This window comes from Lolium perenne, chromosome 4, assembly GCF_019359855.2.
Source record: "Lolium perenne isolate Kyuss_39 chromosome 4, Kyuss_2.0, whole genome shotgun sequence".
Taxonomy (NCBI): Eukaryota; Viridiplantae; Streptophyta; class Magnoliopsida; order Poales; family Poaceae; genus Lolium; species Lolium perenne.
In genome coordinates, this window is record NC_067247.2 from 43,043,103 (window position 1) to 43,063,458 (window position 20,356).

The following is a 20,356-nucleotide window of genomic DNA, read 5'->3' on the forward strand; positions in this document are numbered from 1 at the left end:
CGGACAGCGAGGATGATGATGATGACGAGGAAGACGAAGCTCCGGCCAAGGGCTGGGGTAGCAGCGACGAGGAGCTTCCTGGGAGCAGCGCCGACGACCTCGACGACGGCGACGATGAGGACAGCGACGACTAGTAGGGTAGGACTAGTAGTAGCAGTGCACTAGGCACCAGATCCCTCTTTTGAGAGCCATCGGCTCTTTCTTGTAAAGCCGCTCCTTTGAATTAATGAAAATTGTTCTTTCAATTAATCCAATTTCACTCCTTCCGCTAGTCATACCAAGACCGATAGCAATGTATCGGATTCCTTTTCCTTTGGACGCCCGTGAAGCCGGACTCAAATGTCGATTAAACCGCCAGTTAAGCACTTCTCAAATTCAGGCTGCGATTTGATATCTGACCATAATTTTCCGCAATCCCTTAGCCGATGACTACTCATCGGCTATTTTGAGAATCCAGTCCCTTTCCTTTTCTTGCAGCAACAGGGCGGTCCAAAACCTGTAAAGCCGACGGCCTCCTTTTCCGGTTCCTCTCCGTAGCTTTAGCAGTTCTCTTTTGCAACACCTGAACTGCTTTCAGAGAGGATCACGATGCAGGGTTAGTCGATGCGACTCCAATCGGCTCCCAAAACAGAACATCTACCAAGTTAGCTACCCCCCGAGCCTTAATCAAGGCGAGAATACCGGCGAGGACGCACAGGTCATTGATCAGCTTTCTTCCGCTGAACGCCGATGTTGTAAATGAAACACCAAGCCGAAAACCATCTTGGCGACAATGTGAGCCCTGAGCACATAACCAGTAGGTCTTGGTCTTGTGTAACTGTACTAGAGTCGATGGCTGCGCATCGGCTGCTTCTCAATTCTAAAGTCGATGCCCTTGCATCGGCTGTCTGTTATGAATTTTTTTTTACTGGCCGATTTTTCCTAATCGGCCCCTAATGTTTCATTGTACACATGTTTACTGCACATGTTCATCTGACTATATGCCCCCCGAGCCGAATCTGCCAGGTGACTGCAGATATCGGCTTTTTGGTTAGCCAAGGCACTGTACTTGCACGTCGGCTCCGCGAGGATTCGTGCTGACTTTCATCCGCCGACGTGGCCGCTGCCCAGTAGATCGATGTTGAACACAAGCAGAACATGTGGTGAAGGTAATTTTGGCCGATTGCTGGAATCGGCCTCCATATCAATTGAAGCGCTGACTGAAGGTTCTATAATGCTCCTTCATAATTTTTTGGGGCCGATCACAAGGATCAGCCTCGCCACGTTTGCTCATCGCTTTGCTTCAGCTACATGGTCAGGCCAGTGGATAAAACTAGCTCAACCTCTGATTTTATCCTGTTGATGCGCTTGCTGTCGTCCACGTTGAGTGCACCGTGTAATCGTGGAGCACTAAGCTCCGTTGGAAGGACGAGTACCATGTTTGTGCCAGCCGATGTTTCATCATCGGCTTTCCTTTGCTTGGGGCGCCACTCCATTTTCCGTGTACGACCCTCTTCGTCCAGGGTTCGCTGAACTTTCGCAGCCAGATCAGGTCGAGCCTTCCTTAACATATGCAAGTATAACCTTTCGGCTTCCTCCAGGCCGCGCAATCGCTGAACCCTGCGCTTTTGTGAACGGCTGAGTCCATCAGGGCACCACCTTGGCCGGTGGTACTTGTCTTCTTCTTCTTGTCCATCGTCTTCAGAATCCTCGAGATCCGCCCACCGAGGGGACTCAGCGCGTTTGCTTTGTGGCGGGAGAGGCCCTAAGCGCTTGAACACGGACACGTTGGCTGCCTCCTTCTTCTTCTGGTTGCATTCTGGGCAATTACCGATTGTGGGCAATCGGCTCATTCCTGAATCCCAGCAGTGTCTGAAGAAAGGGCAGTCCCAATGCCTGTCGTTGTCGTCTTGCTCCCTTGATTCTTCTTTGGCACGGCGCTCGTGCTCCTCCTCATCGCGATCATGCCGACGATATCTTCTGGCTTCTCTAGCCAGACGATCTCCTTCATCATCATAGCTGGACCGTCGGCGTTGGTCATACTGACTTACATACTTGTTGAGGAGGTGATCAGAGAGGGGTCGCTGATATCTTATGTTCTTCACTTCTCCCTCTGTGACGTAGCGCTTGCCATCATGATGGAGCCGATTGCGTGGAGCGGCCTCCTCTGTGTCCTTGCTACGAGAGCAGCTGCCCTCGTCTACATCTTTGCCAGAGTGGTGCCCAGGTCCTACCATGTTGATGCTGAACGAGGATCCTGGCTGGCAACCTTCAGGGTAAGTGCATTCTACCATGTTAACGGCGGGGAAGGGCTAGGTGTCGACCTTCATGGCGTACTGGTTGAAAATTAGACGCCCTTTTTCTATCGCCGCTTGGATGTGCTGACGCCACACCCTGCAGTCGTTGGTGGCATGGGAGAGCGAGTTATGCCATTTGCAGTATGGCTTTCCGTTCAGCTCTTGCACCGTGGGGAATTTGAGACCTTCAGGAATCGTCAACTGCTTCTCCTTGAGCAGGAGGTCGAAGATTTGCTCGGCCTTGGTCACGTCAAAATCAAATCCCCGGGCGGGCCTGGTGGCTTTACCCATTTGCGGGACACGGGGTTCCTCCCCGAGTCCATTCAGCCATCGCTACCTCTTGATCTCCCGCAGAAACTTCGTCTTCTTCTCGCATCGACCGGGACTACCGCACGTTTGAATTTGTCCTGCACAGGTCCGGTGGCGCTGTTCATATGCCGACAGCTTTCGAACCATGTGCGCCGGTGAGGGATAGTACGCTTGGGAGGTCATGTCCTTGAGCGGTGTTGCAAGGCCTGCTACGCCAACTCGATCGCTTCCTTTTCTGTTATACGAACCGAATAACATCGGTTCCTAAGATTCCTGAAGCGCCGGATGTATTCTGTCACCGTTGCTCCACACTTCTGACGTAATTGTGCTAGATCGGCAATGCCGGACTCGGAACCCTCTTCATGGTACTGCATATGGAACTGCTCTTCCAACTGCTTCCAAGTCCGGATGGAGTCTGGTGGCAACGAGGTGTACCATCCGAAAGCCGATCCCGTGAGGGACTGTGAGAAGAGCCTCACGCGAAGTTGATCCGACACTGAGGCCGGTCCTAGTTGTGCCAAATATCGGCCTACGTGCTCGATGGAGCTGGAACCATCTGATCCACTGAATTTGGAGAAATCAGGGAGCCGATATTTAGGTGGCAGCGGGATCATCTCGTAGTCGTCGGGTACGGCTTGGAACAGCCGCTGGCCCTCCTCTTCGGCACCATGCCGAACCGGTCTCTCGCATGGTACCGATCGATCCATTGTGGCCGGGCCGGCAGGAGTTGAACTACGAAGATTCGCCGGGGTGGCGTACTTAGCCAGCCATGTTTGCTTTTCCAGCTACGAGCCAACCGCAGGAGCTGAGCTCGGGAGGTTCGTCGGGGTGGCGTACTTAGTTAGCCACGTCTCGCTTCTCAAGATTCGTTGCCGACGTCCCTCCTGTTTTCCCGAAGTCCCCGATGTTGTGGCCTGGTTTGTGAGCGCCCGCCACCGCAATCTGGCACATACGTGCACGTGTACCCGTGAGGGATCTCCTTAGGCGCCTCGGGCAAGAACCGGTAGTCACTAGGGTCACCACCGATCTTGTAGACGACGAATGCCGGTGAAGCCGGCACGCCGGTGCTGCCAACGCAAATGGCAGCGGTGGACGGGACTGGAGTGGCAACTCTCCTTGATGCGTCCCGAGAGCTGGTCCTGACGGCGAGTACTGGTGCCTCATGATCTCCTGGATCACGCGAAGAGCGACACGCTCCAACGTGTTGACCAGGTTCTCAGAGTGGCGGTGTAGCGAGTGAGCCACCAAGTAGTTGATCTCTGCCGCAGGGGACTGGTGCGTTCTTCCGACGGGGCAGAGAGGTCTATCCCATCGAGTGCACCATTAGGCGAGAACCCCTTCCACCTGATGCCATGTGAACGGGTTCTGTGTAAAGAGCCGATGAGGTCGGCTTCGAGGATGACTTTGATCTCGTCATACTTCTTCTTGAGCTCGTCGGTCAGATCCTCATATGTGACTGGCGTGCCGTCCGCCATCTCAGATGTAGATGGCGATGTGGTTGATGTAGAAGCTTGTCCCACCGGGCGTGCCAGAATGTGTTGACGTCCGAAACCCACCGGCGGGCAGCGACGAGCAACACAGTAGAGCCGGGAACAACCTAGGGCTGCGGCTGGCCGAGGTCCCTCCGAGCGACGGCCCGCAAAGTCTTCTGGTCACACGTCCGATGCTGATCGCAAGGGCGTGCCACCTGACCTATACCTGGTCAGGAAGGTGATGGAGATGCCTCGCTTAGTTTCCTGCATGGCATACACGTAAACATTAAATACGAGCCTCGATCGGCTCTCAGGTTATCCTGTGAATCGGCTCAAGGAGCCGATCCACCCATGATTCGTACGAGGTGCACGAATATATGGTGGTCCTGCTTGATCAAGATAAAGCTAATGAGATCTACGACGATTTAGGGTTTTCACCGCATAATCGGATCATCCTACTCAGGATTGGACCTCGCGGCCACGCACGGTGATCGTAAGCCGATCCTAGATAGGGCCTAAAAACCAACACGAGGTTGATCCCCGGAACATCCTGTCTAGGACTAGCAAACGACACCCTACGTGCCGCTGGATCCTCCAGCCCTTTGTAAGGCCTAACTATTGCAGATATTAAACTAATCCTTGATGAACAAGGAGCAACCGTAACGGATCGGATCTACTAAATAATGATCAAGCGGGGTGCCGCCCTACACCTAAGATAGGTGTAAGGGCGGCTAGATATGCAAGGGTTGCACTACGACAGCATGTTACGCGAAGAACTATGCTAACCCTAACACATCTATGATAACTACGTTGCTCGCCATCAAAAAGGCTTCAGTACGAGCAACGCATGAACAACGTGGAGCTTCTGCTGCCTAGATCGCAAGATGCGATCTAGGCAGCATGGTGCTTACCGGTAGAAACCCTCGAGACGAAGGAGTTGGCGATGCGCCGAGATTGATTTGTTGGTTGAACGTTGGTTGTTGTTTATTCCATAAACCCTAGATACATATTTATAGTCCGGGGGACTTTCTAACGTGGGAATAATCCCCACCGTGCACGATACAAACTCTAACTTTTAATCTAAGATACAATCTACCATAATTAAAGATACACGGGCAATCTAGCCCAAACTCTTCGTGCGAGGCCGCTTCAGAGATCTTCCACGTGTAATCTTTCAAGCCCATCTCCCTTACGGCCCACCTCCTGATTTGGCCAAAATCTGGTGATAACATGACCACAATCATATAGATGTTAGCTACAAGATGAAATAATAGACGTTTCTTAGGTCACAAGTGTTTTCCAACGTCCAGTCTCATCGTTACCATTTAATTCTGGAACAAAAAGGAAAAAAGTTTTTTTTTTTAGCTTAAGGAAAGAAAAAAAGTTGTTCGACGAATTGAAAGAGGGACCCATTTTCCTAATCGGCCCAGGCCCAACAAGCCCGGTTGGTCCAGATTTGTCATCAACTCGAAAGTAACTCACACGCAAAGAGGCGTAAACCCGCGAGCCCAAACCGCCCTTGCGCGCGTGTCCGCGGCGGTCTCTTTCTCCCTTCCCCCTCACGGCATCGGCGCCGCCTCCCACCCACACCACACTCGCCGCGCCGCCGCCGCCGAAACCCACCCCCTCCATGAGAGGCCGGGGCAAGCATCAGAGGCCGCAGCACGGCCACGACCCCCGCCATGGCGCCGCCTCCACCTCCGACGCCGCCGCGCAGCAGCAGGCGGCGGCGGGGATGAACCCCTACGCCTACGCCCCCAACCCTCACCAGTACGCGCAGAACGCCTACAACCTCATGCTCCCGCACCTCTTCCTCCAGAACCAGGCCGCCCTCGCCGCAGCCTACCAGCAACAGCAGCAGCTGCAGTACCACCAGCGCCCGCTCCTCCCCTCCCCCGGCTACGCCCAAACCCCCACCGCTAACGCCCAGCACCGCCCCTCAAAGCCCGCGCCACAGCCCGACGCGCCAGCCTCGGCTCCGCCGCGCAACCAGCGCGCGGTGCTTGAGAAGGCGCAGGCGGCGGCGAGGAAGGCGCGGGACGAGCTGGCGCGGTCCGGGCAGGCCGTCACGGGCTGGAAGGTCGCCCAGGCCGCGCTGCTCGCGCTCAAGGCCGACTCCTGGGGAGCCCTCGGCGTCCAGCTCCACGACGTGCCCGTCCTGCGCGACCTCTTCCTCATCGAGGGCAAGGTCAGTACCTGCTAACTTGTTTGGCTGAGAGCTCGGTTGTTCGAACCGTAAAAAATACGACTCGTAGCTGCGCATAGCTCGTACATGTTCTGTTCTGAATTTATTACTACAGTATATTCCTCTGCAATTGCTGAACCTAGGGTTTGTTGAGATTTTTTTTGGGGGTTAACCCTGCGAACTTTGATATCTTCTGTTACCCTAGTTCTTAATCGAACTATTATGTTGGGCACTATGAGGCGAACTCAGAGAGGGTTGGTGTTGCCATGTGCTCTCTATTCTGCTCTTTTCTTGTTGGCACTATGAGGCAAACTCAGAGAGGGTTTGGTGTTGCCGTGTGCTCTATATCCCATTCTTGTCTTAGCTTTGTTATGCTTTTATGGTCTTGAATATTGCTAACTAGCCCGGCTCTTGGGGTATCCTTAAGAAAAAATAACTGCGAAACCACATTTTTAAGTTTGAGAGTATGCCTGTAAATTTTCATATAGAAACGTGTTTGTTTGAGGGCTACAGAAAAAAAAAAACTGGGTCAATAATAGATGTGCTGTTGACTATTACAGACCCACACTTCTGTATTTGTGTGTGCAGCCCACAAATGGAACCATCTTTTAATGAAAATTTACAGGTATATAGATAACACCATATTTACAGAGCACTGAAGCTCGGATTTGTCGAGAATTTTTTAAACCCTAAGCACTTTGCTATCTTCTTGCTCCAGTTCCTGATCAAACTGTTATATGTTGGCACTATGAGGCAAACTCAGAGAGGGCCAGTGCTGCCATCAGCTCTATATTCTACTCTTTCGGAACTTTGTTTTGCTTGTATGGCCTTCTCATGCTGGATATTATACACTACTCTGTTGTGCTTTCATTTGCAAAATAAAAGCGGTGCTGAGGGACTTGAGATTTCTTGCTTCTTGCCATCTTGGGCGTTCCATGCCCGCTTTGTTAATTTATTACATATTTCCGTTTTACCGGATAATTTAACTGCGCTAAACTCTGATGTACCTTCTGTTCTGCTAGTATGCTGAGTAAAGTTTGACCAAACTTATTGGAAAACCTATCAACAACTATAAAATTATATAGATGTCACATGAAAATATATTCCATGATGTATCTAACGGCATTGATTTTGTATTGTACATGTTAATGATTTTTTCTAAACGTTTGGTCAAACTTTACATAGTTTGCCTTTAGAAAGAAATACAAGCCTTATTCATTGGAATGGAGGTAGTAGAACAGTTCAACTTAAACATCCTATCAACCGTAGTGAACTATTAGATAGGAGTATAGGACTACTTTGATGTTTTGCTCATTTTACAGTAAGCTTGAGAATGCTTTTCTTTTGGCTCATTTTTGCGTCACATAAAGCTTCTCTTTCTAATGATCCAAATCATCACTGAATATATTTGGGAGCACTGCACATGGTTGTCTGTTGATTGACTTTCAAAGACATGGCTTGTTGTTTGTCAGGTGAACACATTCATCCATTGTTATGTTGCAGCAAGAAAAATTGTGTCTATTCATGACCTGGAGGTTGAGATATGCAAGAACGAGGGCGTTGGGCAGTTCGAAGAGCTGGGGCTGGGGCCTTTTCTTCATCACCCACTTGTTGCACATTATTTTTTGGTACCTGCTGATTTGTCCAAGGTGCCTAAGCTTAGTAGCGAGGATATTATCAATTGCCTACAGAATTTTATTGATAATTCTAAGGAGAAAGTCACAGCGGAAAGCTTCTTGGATTATCTTGCGGAACAAAAGTCAGTCTCTGGGAAGGAGAAACTTGGTGTGCGTGTACAAAGCTTGGGGTATGTACCTTTTCTTTTGGTCACTTTATTCACTTCTTGTGTGCTCCAACATTTGTACTTGTGTATAATTTGGAACATAAATGACTTCCTTCAGCTTTCGTCCTACTATTTCATCTCTCATTTTGCACCAGAATATTTTAATTTTTCTGATTTGGGGGGTTTTTTGTAGGTTGCACATTTCCTTCCTCCGACAGGCCAGAAGAAATGAAGTTGCTGCTATTAAACTTCTAGGCAAGATCAGTGGTTCTGGTGATAGCACTGGTGAGAAGGATCTACCAAAACAGACAGATTTTCATTCGGGGAAGCAGGTGTTGAACATGAGGTTCGATGCTATAACTAGTCGTATAAAGCAATTACCAGGCATCAATAAGCATATTCATTTTGATTCAAGCGATGATGAAGTTGCTGGCGATACTAGTTCGGAGGGCGATGCAGTTGATCAGAGTGAGAGTGATGATAGCTGTCATATTGTTGGTAGCAAGGGTGCTGATAAGCGTGTTAGTAAGTGCCCATATCCTTCGACATCAGAAGAAATTCAACGTCTTGGTTTGAAATCTGAACCGAATAAAAAGTCAGCTATAGAGAGCAGCAAGGTAAAAGCGAGTGAAAATAGCACTTGTAAGAAGGATCTACGAAAACATACACATTTTCATTCGGGAAAGAAACGGAAATATCAGGAAAATGGGACTCCTAGCTCTTCATGCAAACAGCCTACAAAGCGCCAAAAGGTGCAAATGCAAAAGAAAGAAGTATCGCCTAATTGCTTCCTAAGTACAGGTAAGCTGGAGAAATTCATAACAACCTGGAAAGAAGCATGCCGTGAACATCCAGTTCAACAGGTATGCTTGTTAGTATCCTTGTTCTCTAGGAATGAATGCCTGTTAACTTTAGCTACCTATCCCGTATATGTATTTTTGCGTAAGAAACAAGGTGCATTAATATGGTGGCTCCTTTCGAATCGTGTTAGTTTGTTGCCCCCCACCCCCTTCCCTAGCTTGTATCATTTATTTCTGATATTGGTCTTTGATGTTTTCTGCATACAGTTTCCTTCATCTTAACTCTAAACTTCAAAGAGTCCCATCAATTGTTCAGCAGAAGATAGAGCTGTTTAATATGGAATTTTCCTCTTTCTATATTTCATTTATTTTGGACTTCTCACTGATGCAGGTTTTGGAATTGGTAGCAAATTACTATGCAGAAACACCACAAGAAAAGAGGAACTTAATAAAGTTTTTCTCGAAATACCCGGGCATTGGTTTCCTGAATGTTGCAGTGAGTTGATTCCTTTTTCAGCTAACTTCTACATTTATAAATGGATCTACTAATCAGATACGTTTGCAAAAGTGCATCCTCCTTTTTAGTTGCTAGTTGCAACTACAATATCTTATCAGAAAGGCCAATGTACTCAAAGTTATGGTTGTTTAGGTTTGGCATTACAAATTTCGTGATGTGAGCCATTAGTCTTATGGTGCACCCAAGGTGAAACATAAGCTAAATGTGGTAACAATATATCCGAAAATAGTTCAGCGCGGAGCTACAACATATGTGTATCATAGTTTCACCTTTAAATTTGACCCACTACTCAAGAAACATAAATGCAAATCATTTCATGAATATAGCATTTCAAATTCGGCAGTGAATTGGGCCCATTAACACTAGCAGAGTTAAACTCTTGTTTTGTTTTTCAAGATGTGTTTCAAATGTGGAGTTGAAATTTAGTGGCATGGTACGCACTTGCATCTATGCATGTCTTAATTTGTTTTTCAATTTTGGTTGATTTTTTGAGCTTTGGTACACCAGTTGCATTACAAGCTGTGGTGCACATGCATACATTCTTGAGTGATAGCTGGTGTCCTGATTGACCGCTTGCAATTCTTCCTTCTGTATCTTTTTGTTATGAAGTTCTGGTAGCATTTTGTGATCTATACTAAATGTACCTTGGCATGGATATGCAGGTTAGATCTATGGGTTGTGGTCTGCTGGATAGTATTTATGATGCGATCCATGTCTTTAATGAGAATAAATTGTCATCAAGTCCTATTCCTAATACCACAACAGAGGTTATGGAAATCGAGCTCCCGAGTAAAGAAAATGCTAAAAGCATTGCTAAAGGATCCAATGATAGCAATGAGCCCAGACCCAGTAATCTCTCTCTCTCTCTCTCTCTCTTGCTTACGTGTTTGTCTCAGTTATTTGCTCACACATTCTGGGATATTCAACTGGAGCCAAAGTACTCCTTTTTGATTGGTACTTGTTCATGCAGATGCCACAACTGATGATGTTGTCAGGAGAATTACTGAATATTTTGAGTCCAACTGTGGAGTATCTGGAGCTGGAGCTTTGCAGGTGGAAAATATGATATTCCTGAAGACACTTCATGATTGTGAAACATGTGTAACTAATCAATTTTCTGCCAAGCATTTCACTTCTCTTGGCCATGGGACTTTCCTTGAGTTTTTGGAAAAATATGGTCATCACTTCCCCCCTAAGTTGAGTAGTTTCTTGAAGGGGGGAATTTCTGGTTCTTCGTCCCTGGAAGTTTCTATACTGCGGCAACAGATTGAAGTTTTATTCTCCCAAGCCGAGGGCAACTGGCTAGAAGATGGAGACTTTTCAGGGGATAGTTTCCTTATGCTTCTCAAAAGGCAGTTCCCAACAATTAGTTTTGATACGGCACGATACAAGTCTGACGAAAGACTTGTTGGTTCTGTAGAGAGGCAGAGAAAGAGCATACAAACAAATAATGTCACGTTTTCTATCTCGCTGTTGGAGAAACGGTGGTCTGGAATGTCTCCAGGTGAGCATGATACTGCTAGTGGGAAGAGGGACAATGCTGTTGAACAATCTTATAATTCTGGAACAGTTTCTTCACGAGAAGCAGTTAAGTGTTTACTTAAGGCTCCAATGCTGTCAGATCTGCTTCTTTGGTCACATTGGGATATGTTGTTTGCTCCTTCACTGGGCTCCTTTATACACTGGCTGCTGAATACAGGTCCAGTTCAACAGCTAGCTTGCATTGTGACCACGGATGGTAAGTTTATCAGAGTAGATCCATCAGCTACTGTAGACCAATTTTTAGAAGCCATTATTCAATGCTCACCATTTCAAGTGGCAGTGAAGCTGCTTTCCTTGCTGCACATTTACAATGGTTCTACGAACACTCCAATTTCATTACTGAAGTGTTATGCACAACGAGCAATAGGTATCATAATCAACAATAACAATGATCCAGTGAACACTAATTCTGAACGCAAATCTGTGACTGAGGGATCCTATAATCTAAGTGCTGAACAACGTGACCGCTCTACTAATTTTGTTGGCCATGTTCAACAAAGGTCTCAGTCGTCTTCTGCAAGAAATGTCATGCCTGATATATTAACAAACATTGACAGCACTATTCATTTTGTTGCCAAATTTGTTCTTGATTGTCTTGGTCATCTACCTTCTGAATTCCGGAATCTTGCAGCAGATATACTTTTGTCTGGACTTCGAGCAGTTACCAAAAATTGCTATTCAGCAATCTTACATGAAGCCACAGAAACTTGGCAGCTTTGCATGCTTCATGATATTGGGTTGTCACTTGGAATTGCTGAGTGGGTTGAAGATTATCATGGATTCTGTTTAACTGAAGAAGTTCACACAAAGACAGAAACAAATTCTTCTTCAGGGCATACATCAGCTGCATCTGAAGTACCTACACTTGAAAGCTCTCTCATGCTTATTCCTCACGATGTTGATATGATGAATGATAATAACAAATCATTTACTGGGGAAAAGAATCAACTCAGTTCTATGAATAACAAAAACCAAAACATATTAAATCCTATTGAATCCAAGGCAGAAACTGCAATGCATATGAACCAATCACTCATGATGGGAGAACCGAATGTCGAGGAAGCAGCTCTAGTTATTGAGACTATACGACGTGATGAGTTTGGTTTGGATCAGGCTCTAAGTTGCACAGAGAATAGTTTGTTGAAGAAGCAGCATGCTCGACTTGGTCGGGCACTGCATTGTCTTTCACAAGAGTTATACTCGCAGGATTCTCATCTACTTCTTGAGCTGGTAAGTTTTGCTTTGCGTACTTGTTCACTTCAATCTTTTGTGTGCCTTCGTTGGTGTGAGCACGGAGATCTGTTTTTTGTTGACATTTGTCTACTCTATTCAGGTACAAAATGCTGATGATAATACTTATCTTGAGGATGTCGAACCCACATTAGCATTCGTTCTTCAGGAGAATGGTATCATTGTTCTCAATAACGAGAGGGGCTTCTCTGCTGAGAACATTAGAGCTCTTTGTGACATTGGTAATTCAACAAAGAAAGGAGCCAATAGGGGTTATATTGGAAATAAGGGCATTGGATTCAAATCAGTATTTCGGGTAGGTCTAATAGAATATTTTCCAATTATTATAACTGCAATGCTGCAAATCATGTGATTTTACGATTGCATGCTTTGCTATCTATGATCTCATGAATTTCTGTTGTATCAGTCACTCGCAGCTTTGTTTCTAGCTCTTCTACATTCTCTACTTTGAGTCCTGTGGGAAAATCCCTGTTTAATTATGTCTATCTATAATATGTCAGGTAACTGATGCTCCAGAGATCCATTCAAATGGTTTCCATGTGAAATTTGACATAACAGAAGGCCAGATTGGTTTTGTATTGCCAACTGCAGTTCCACCCTACAGCACCAGTTCTTTGAGTAGTATGCTATCTGTTGAAGATGACAAGAGTGCTTGTTCCCACTGGAACACTTGCATTTTACTCCCCTTTAGATCTAAATTCAGGGATGGCACCGGCATGTGCTCCATTGCGTCCATGTTTTCAGATCTCCACCCATCTCTTCTTCTATTCCTTCACCGACTAAATTGTATCAAGTTTAAGAATGTGGTAAATGACACACTGCTGGTTATGAGAAGGAAGGCTCTTGGTGATGGCATTGTGAGGATCTCACATGGAAATGAGATAATTAGTTGGTTGGTAGTTAGTAAGAAGTTACAGGGCACACTTGTACGCCATGATGTGCACACTACAGAGATCGCTTTGGCATTTACCTTGCAGGAGAATGAGATAGGAGAGTATGAACCTTACTTGAAGCAACAACCTGTGTTTGCTTTTCTACCCCTAAGGAACTATGGTCTTAAATTCATTCTTCAAGGGGATTTTGTTTTACCTTCTTCCAGGGAGGAAGTGGATGCAGATAATGCATGGAACCAGTGGTTGTTGTCGGAATTCCCCACTTTATTTATCAGCGCGCAAGAATCCTTTTGTTCTCTTTCCTGCTTCCAGAGCTGTCCTGGGAAGGCTGTTACAGCCTTCATGAGTTTTGTTCCTCTGGTAGGAGAAGTTCATGGATTCTTTTGCAAGCTCCCTCACTTAATCCTTTCCAAGTTACGTCTTACCCAGTGCATGGTTTTGGAAGGTTCTAATTCGCAATGGGTCTACCCATGCAATACACTCAGGGGTTGGGATGAACAAACCAAAGTGCTGTTTTCTGATGACTTGCTTCAGCAGCATCTTGGTCTTGGATATCTGTCGAAAGATATCATCATACCTGATACATTATCAACGGCCCTAGGTATTCACGACTATGGAGCAAATGTTTTTATTGATATGGTATCATCAATTTGCCGAACTGAGGGTTGTATTGAGTCCCTGGGGATGGAATGGCTGTGTGCTTGGTTTGTTAATCTTCATTTGATGTTGTTGTCGCATTCTTCTCAAAATAATCCCTCGGCAACAAGTCTCGAAGGTGATCTTTTATTTGCTCTCAGGAAATTACCATGTGTTCCTCTTTCAGATGGTTCATTTAGCTCTGTGGCAGATGGCCCTATATGGTTGCCTCATGATATTTTCAATTCCACATCTGACTGTGAAAGTAGCATGAATGATTTCCCAATTCTGTATAGCAATCTTCGAATTGTAAGTCCACACCTTCTTTCTGTGTCCTGCAAAAATAAGTACCTCATGGAAGAAATGAGAGCAAATGATCTGATGGACATTCTTTTGAAAATCGGGGTGCGGAAGTTGTCTGGACATGAAATTGTCAAAAATCATATCCTCATGTCCTTGCCAAATGGTAGAGATACTAAGAAGGCCGATAAGATGATGATAATAGAGTATGTGAGTTTTGTTATGCTTCATCTTCAGTCTCCATGTACGAGCTGTAGTTTTGAAAAAGAGGAAATAGTGTCAGAACTACGGACTAGACCTATCTTGCATACAAACCATGGTTACAAGTGCCCAGCTGATGAACCCATTCACTTCAGTAAAGAGTATGGAAATTCTGTGGACATAGGCAAGCTACTTCAGAATGTTGAAATTAGATGGATTGAACTTGATAGTTGTTACTTGATGAATCATGGTTCAGATTTGTTGCCATCTGTGCTTAAGAGGTGGAGGCAATTTTTTGAAGAGATGGGTGTGACTGACTTTGTGCAAGTAGTGAAAGTTGAGAAAAACATATCCCAAGTTGATTCTTTGATAGCAGAAAGAATTTCAAAAGGTGATATTTCTGTAACATCTTTTAGAGTGGATGATTGGGAGTCTCCAGAACTGGCTAACATTTTATCAATATTTTCTTCAAATAAATGCCGAGAAAATTGCATATATCTTCTGGAGGTTCTTGACAGCTTATGGGATGATTATTATAGTGCAAAAGCTTGGTGTCTCACAAACAGTGAAAACCAAACAGTTGAGTCATCCCTTATGAAATGTATCCGAAGCTTCAGATGGATAGCGTCAACTGTTGATGATGACCTTCATTATGCAACAGATTTGTTTTATGATTCTGAGAATGTGCGTTCCCTTCTTGGTAGTGTGGCCCCATATGCTTTGCCTCAGGTTTGTAGTTCTTATCATTACCAACCATCTGATAGGAAAAAGGTTTCTTTTTATCCTTACCAATTTGAACGAGCACTCACCTTGGAAACTTCGTTTTTTTGGAACAGGTATCAAGCAGATCACTAAAAAAGGACATTGGGTTCAAAACCAACGTATCTTACAGTGATACTTTGATGATCCTGAACTTATGGGTAGCATCACAAGTTCCTTTTAGTGCAAGGTATTTATAAAAAAAACTTAAAAGTTTACTCTTTTAAACACTTAATTTTTTACAGCTATAATCTATATATTTGTTGTTTCTTAAAACGTGAGTATGTGTTTAAGAACTGAAGATTTCCAGACCAAGCCCACTACCAGCATGTAGTTTTTTACTTTCTTTTGTCAAATAACTTGTAATGACCGACCTACCTTCTCTTCAGTGTGGACCAGATGTGCAAATTCTATACCTTTGTGTCAGAAGGTGCAGCCAATGCAAAGATTGACATCAAACGGGAGTTCATGTCACGCTCTATATTTACACCACTACTCCGCCCTCGATCTACTGAGGCCGTCCCTGGTAAATTTTTACCCCCCAAAGACCTCTATTGGCATGACCCAACAGGTTGTTTTGAAACAACGGAGGGATTTGTTTTGGTAAAGAAGGGAATGTTCCCGAGAAGGATGCTGTGCTCAGCCTATCCAAGCCTTTGTGAATTCTTTACTGAGGCATGTGGTGTACCAAAAGAGCCAACAATATCCGATTATGTAGAGATGCTTTTGCGGCTATCAAATGTTGCGCTGCCTTCACAAGTAGCCCATCAGGTAAGTTGCTTTTGTGCATGGAGTACCTAAAGTTATGTAGTGACTGTTGGTTGTACTCCTTCAAAATATTAACTGCCGTTTCAACAATGTACATAGGTCTTCCGTGTATTTGTGAGATTGGCTACTGATCTCCAGTCTGTGAGTGGCAAGATAACCGATATAGTTTACTTGAAAGATTCTCTTCAAAAGTTAGAGACGACGATATTGCCAACCGTAGTTGATAAATGGGTCTCTCTCCATCCATCTTTTGGCCTTGTTTGCTGGTTAGATGACAACGAGTTGAAGCAGCACTTTAAGGACTGCAGTGGTGTTGACTTCATACAATTTGGTGAACTTTCTTCTGAGGACACACAAATGCTGCATGGGAGTGTTGCTGCATTGATGAAAGGCCTTGGTATCCCAGCACTTTCTAAGGTAATATAATTATTTCTTTAATCATAGTAACTTCTTCCCTACATTCCGCAAACCCTCATGCTGTAAATGTTGCATGTAATTCATCATTTAGCTGCATACTTATGCAAAGTAGTAGATAATAGAAAACTAAAAGTGTGTTATGTGCTAATGTCCTAATTTAGATGCAAACTCATGCTCCATGTCATATCCATGAGGAGCAGTGCTATATATATAGCGTCTAGCAGGAGTCTGGCACTCGACTGTGTTTGCAGAAACATAAATCTTGTATTTGGTTCCGTGGTTCCGAGTATATTGCGATTCGTGAGTCTTAAGTAATGATTGTATGTAATATATGGAGCATGGCAAAAACATGATTAATTATACAAAACCTTAAATGTATTTGACACTATGCTATAGCAGGGTTTAGTAGGTTGTAACAAGCCCTTGCATCACCACAACTGAACAGAGTGGTTGGTTTGCGGATGCTTGGCAGCCGCGATCCCCTCCTGCTTTATCAGACATATCTATCCATTTAAAACAATGATTATGCGAAACTGGAAATCAAAGTTAGCATAAATGTAATAAAGTGATTAGATAAAGTTACTGTGGTACATGTGTTTTTTCGGTTGCTTCCCAAGTATTATTACTTATATGACTTAAGGTTCTCTTTTGGATGTTTAAAACAATGATTATGAAAATCAAAAGGGGAAGGCAACCGAAAACAGAATGACCTAATAAATCATAGCGATTTAGTGTGGTAGATGTGAGTTTTCATCTGCTTCGATATGTTAATTTCTACCATCTGCTAGGAGGACTACCCATCTAACAAGTAGGTAGTACCATAGAAGCGGGAAATGGAGAATTGACTGAAGAATGTGTGACTGGTGGTTAAAAAGAAAACGAAAAGAAGATGGATCTTCAGTTGTTCTATTATAGATGGAATCATAGGATGAATCTCTCAGAATTTTACTTTAAAAAACTTTTGGGAACTTCCAGTTGACTTTGCAGTTCGAACATCATAACCCCATTGGGCCTTGTTGGGGATGATGGTTTCATCAGCGGCAGTCAAAATTGACCGCAAGTGCCACATTAATACTTTATTCACATCTGTTGTTAACAGGCTAGCAGCATTTGATGGTTATGTTGTAAATTAACATACTACCTTTGTTCGTAAATGTAAGATGTTCTAGCAGTTACAGTTGAACTGCTAGAACATCTTGTATTTAGGAACGGAGGTAAATACTTGATATTGTAACTTGCTCAACTTTGTCTAGATTCTATACCCGTATCTAGACAAAGTTGAGCAAGTTATTTTGGGACGGAGGGAGTACTTCTGTTTTACTAATTCTGCAAGGGCACCTGATGCATATTATATTTAAGAACTGTTTAGTTTTGTTTTAAATTTGGCTTAGGGAGCTGCATATCCTGAATCAGTAGTAGTCTATCTTAGGTATGTTTCTCATCCACCTTTGTTGCTTCGGTATAGGTTGTGTATCGTGAAGCAATATTCTATGGCATGGCTGACAACAGGGAAAAGGCTACTTTGATTTGTGGACTTTTACCATATATGCAACGTTACATCTATAAGATGCATAAAGATGCTTATAGCAGTTTTCAGCAAAGTGAGATTACGAAGCTGAGCAATCTTCAGATTATTGTTGTTGAAAATTTGTTCCACAAGTATATGCTCAAAGGGCATGAGAGTTCTTCTAAGAGAAGATTCAAATGCCATTGTCTTTTGCAGGTTAGTACCAAACTTTCTTTTATGCCATTATGGTAACTATACTAACTAGTGTTAGTGAACCACAGTAAGTAGTAACTAGCATGAGTGATTACTTCCTTGCTATCAGTTTCTTGTCTCCCAATATTGCCTGCATCTTTATAAGGTAATTATGATGGATAATTGCTTGCTTAGTTAGATGATTTACTCGTAGGTCTTGTCCTCTATGGCAGCACCGCATATAGTAATAACGCTATAACTGGCAATCACCAACAGTTTTTTCTCATGCGGGTTGGTTGTTATACATGTTAGATACTTATAAATTAAGATTGTTAGCTGCTTTTACGTATGGACCTTCTTACCTTCTCTTGACTGTGTAAAATTAGAACATTATGAAGTTTCTGCGACTAAATCATTGCTTGAATGCTTGATGTGCTCAATGATTAAGGCTTTGCTCTGTTATGTCATCTGCCATCAGCTTTACAGTTCATTTGATTTGATCTGTTACTTATTTTCAGGGAAATATTCTTTATGCTACAAAAGAAGCTGATTCACATTCATTGTTTCTGGAAATATCTAGACTTTTCTTTGATGGATCCTCTGATTTGCACTTCGCGAATTTTCTGCACATGGTTAAAACCATGGCAGAATCTGGTACCCCAGCCGAAAAAGTTGAGTCTTTTATTGTTGATAATCAGAATGTGCCTGCATTGCCTGAACAGGAAGCAGTTTGGTCCTTGTCTTGCTCGTTTGTAGACCAAGATGTTGGTTCCGAACCAGTTGAATCCTCATCTGCCAGTGATTTCAATATTCCCAAGCATCAGAGGTCAGACGGAACTGTTTCAAGTTGGCCACCTAACAATTGGAGAACAGCCCCTGATTTGATAACATCTCAGAGAAGGCAGCATCAACCCCTGGGTGAGCCAAAGGTGAATCTTGTTGAGTGCGTAGATACAAAAGATAATTGGTTTCGTGTTGAGCTCGAAGAGGATTGGGTTATAACCGGGGATACAAGGGTAGAAAATACATTAAACGCAGAAAGTTCAGTGGCAACCTTGGATGAGCCTCAGATGATGATGTCCATTAACTCGGACAGTGCACCTGCTTATATAGACTTGTTGACTAGTTCAGCCAGCGAAATTGTTGATACTGAGGTAATAAACTTCAAAGATAAAATGCCCAATGCTTCAGAAGGTAGTACAGGGCCCCCAGATGCATCCTCGTTACTAGGAGCCGGCCCGGTTGGTGAAGATGCTTCAGAAGGTAGGGTTAGGCTTGGTGAAGATGCTTCAGAAGGTAGGGTTAGGCTCCGGACGGGGGCTCCAGATGCATCCCAGTTACTAAGAACCGGCAGGGTTGGTGAAGCTGTGGTCTACAGACATTTTGTTGATCTGCTAGGGCCAACTAATGTGAGGTGGGTGAATGGAGAAACTGAGTCCGGACTGCCTTACGATCTCGTCATCACCCGCGGAGGTAATTTGATAGAGTATGTGGAGGTGAAGGCAACTACATCTTCGAACAAAGACTGGTTCTACATCACGACGAGAGAATGGCAGTTTGCGTTGGAGAAGGGGAATGCGTTTACTATTGCCCGTGTCCTTGTGTCGGGCAAGAATACAGCATATATTGAACTGTTCAGGAATCCGCACAAGCTTTGTCAGAATAAAACGTTGCATCTAGCTCTCTTGATCGCGCCGGGACAGGGCAGACTTCAGCGGCAATCACCGACTCCATCTTACGATAAGCCTTTTGACCCTCTATAGATAGGAGACAGATGATGAAGACGAGATACAGCCTTCCTTTTGAGTCTATGACACCTCTCTTCTGTTTGGGAAGTGAGACGAGACGCGTTAAGATTATTACAAGATCGTCAGTAGCACATGATTTTGTTTGCATAGTAAAGATTGCCTTGTGCTTTCCGTGGGAAATGATCTCGTTCTGGGTTGTGTCAACTCGTGCCTCAGCTCTCATCACTTGTATTTGGTTGTAAGGTGTAACAGTGGCCACATATTCAGTAGGCGACCATTGTTCTTTTACTTGTTCGTTTGGTTGGTTGTAACCAAGGCCTTTTTTAATACCAAAACGATAGATGTTACATGTCCAGATGTGCTATTAGTGCACGGCACAACTGTTTTGTACAACATATTCATAGGCCAAATTAGCTCGAGATGTATGATGTATCTGTGGACAGAGAGACTTCTTTTCAACAGTTACCGAGTTACGACCGGAATGTCCATGGTTGGTGCGTACGGTTCCAGATAGGTGTGTTTGTCAGTTGGGCAGCGGCTTGGCTGGGTACCTAAGCGGTTTTGGGCCGCGTCCTGCAGACTGCAGTGCCGGGCACCGATCCACTTCCAGCCCTCACGGTTGATGAACCTTCCACGCTTCCCATCACAATATACACACCCTCTCTATATTCTGAGCTCTGCTGCTGCGTTAAAACCAAATTAATCTACCGAACTGACATTAGCTCTTTCTAATGGGACTGATATTTTCCATTAAGGCATAGGCTAAATTTTGTTAAAAAAAAAGACAGGCTAAATCGTAA

At 44.4% G+C, this 20,356-nt stretch overlaps 1 protein-coding gene across 2 annotated transcripts; it reads left to right on the plus strand.

Annotated features, from left to right (window-relative positions):
* Nucleotides 1-5,579: 5,579 nt before the first annotated feature.
* LOC127292311 (protein NO VEIN) lies at nucleotides 5,580-20,044 on the plus strand. Of its 2 annotated transcripts, XM_071818578.1 has the most exons (14): nucleotides 5,580-6,245; nucleotides 7,715-8,049; nucleotides 8,219-8,888; nucleotides 9,217-9,321; nucleotides 10,005-10,191; nucleotides 10,313-11,080; nucleotides 11,519-12,114; nucleotides 12,218-12,430; nucleotides 12,636-14,894; nucleotides 15,002-15,114; nucleotides 15,314-15,695; nucleotides 15,792-16,109; nucleotides 17,575-17,832; nucleotides 18,327-20,044. In XM_071818578.1, exons 1-14 carry the CDS (start codon nucleotides 5,688-5,690, stop codon nucleotides 19,569-19,571), a joined length of 8,007 nt encoding a protein of 2,668 aa, XP_071674679.1. In that variant the 5' UTR covers nucleotides 5,580-5,687; the 3' UTR covers nucleotides 19,572-20,044. The 2 variants fall into 2 exon arrangements, with proteins under 2 accessions (XP_071674679.1, XP_051177641.1); XM_051321681.1 differs by having other exon boundaries at nucleotides 10,313-12,114.
* The last annotated feature ends 312 nt before the right edge of the window (nucleotides 20,045-20,356 follow it).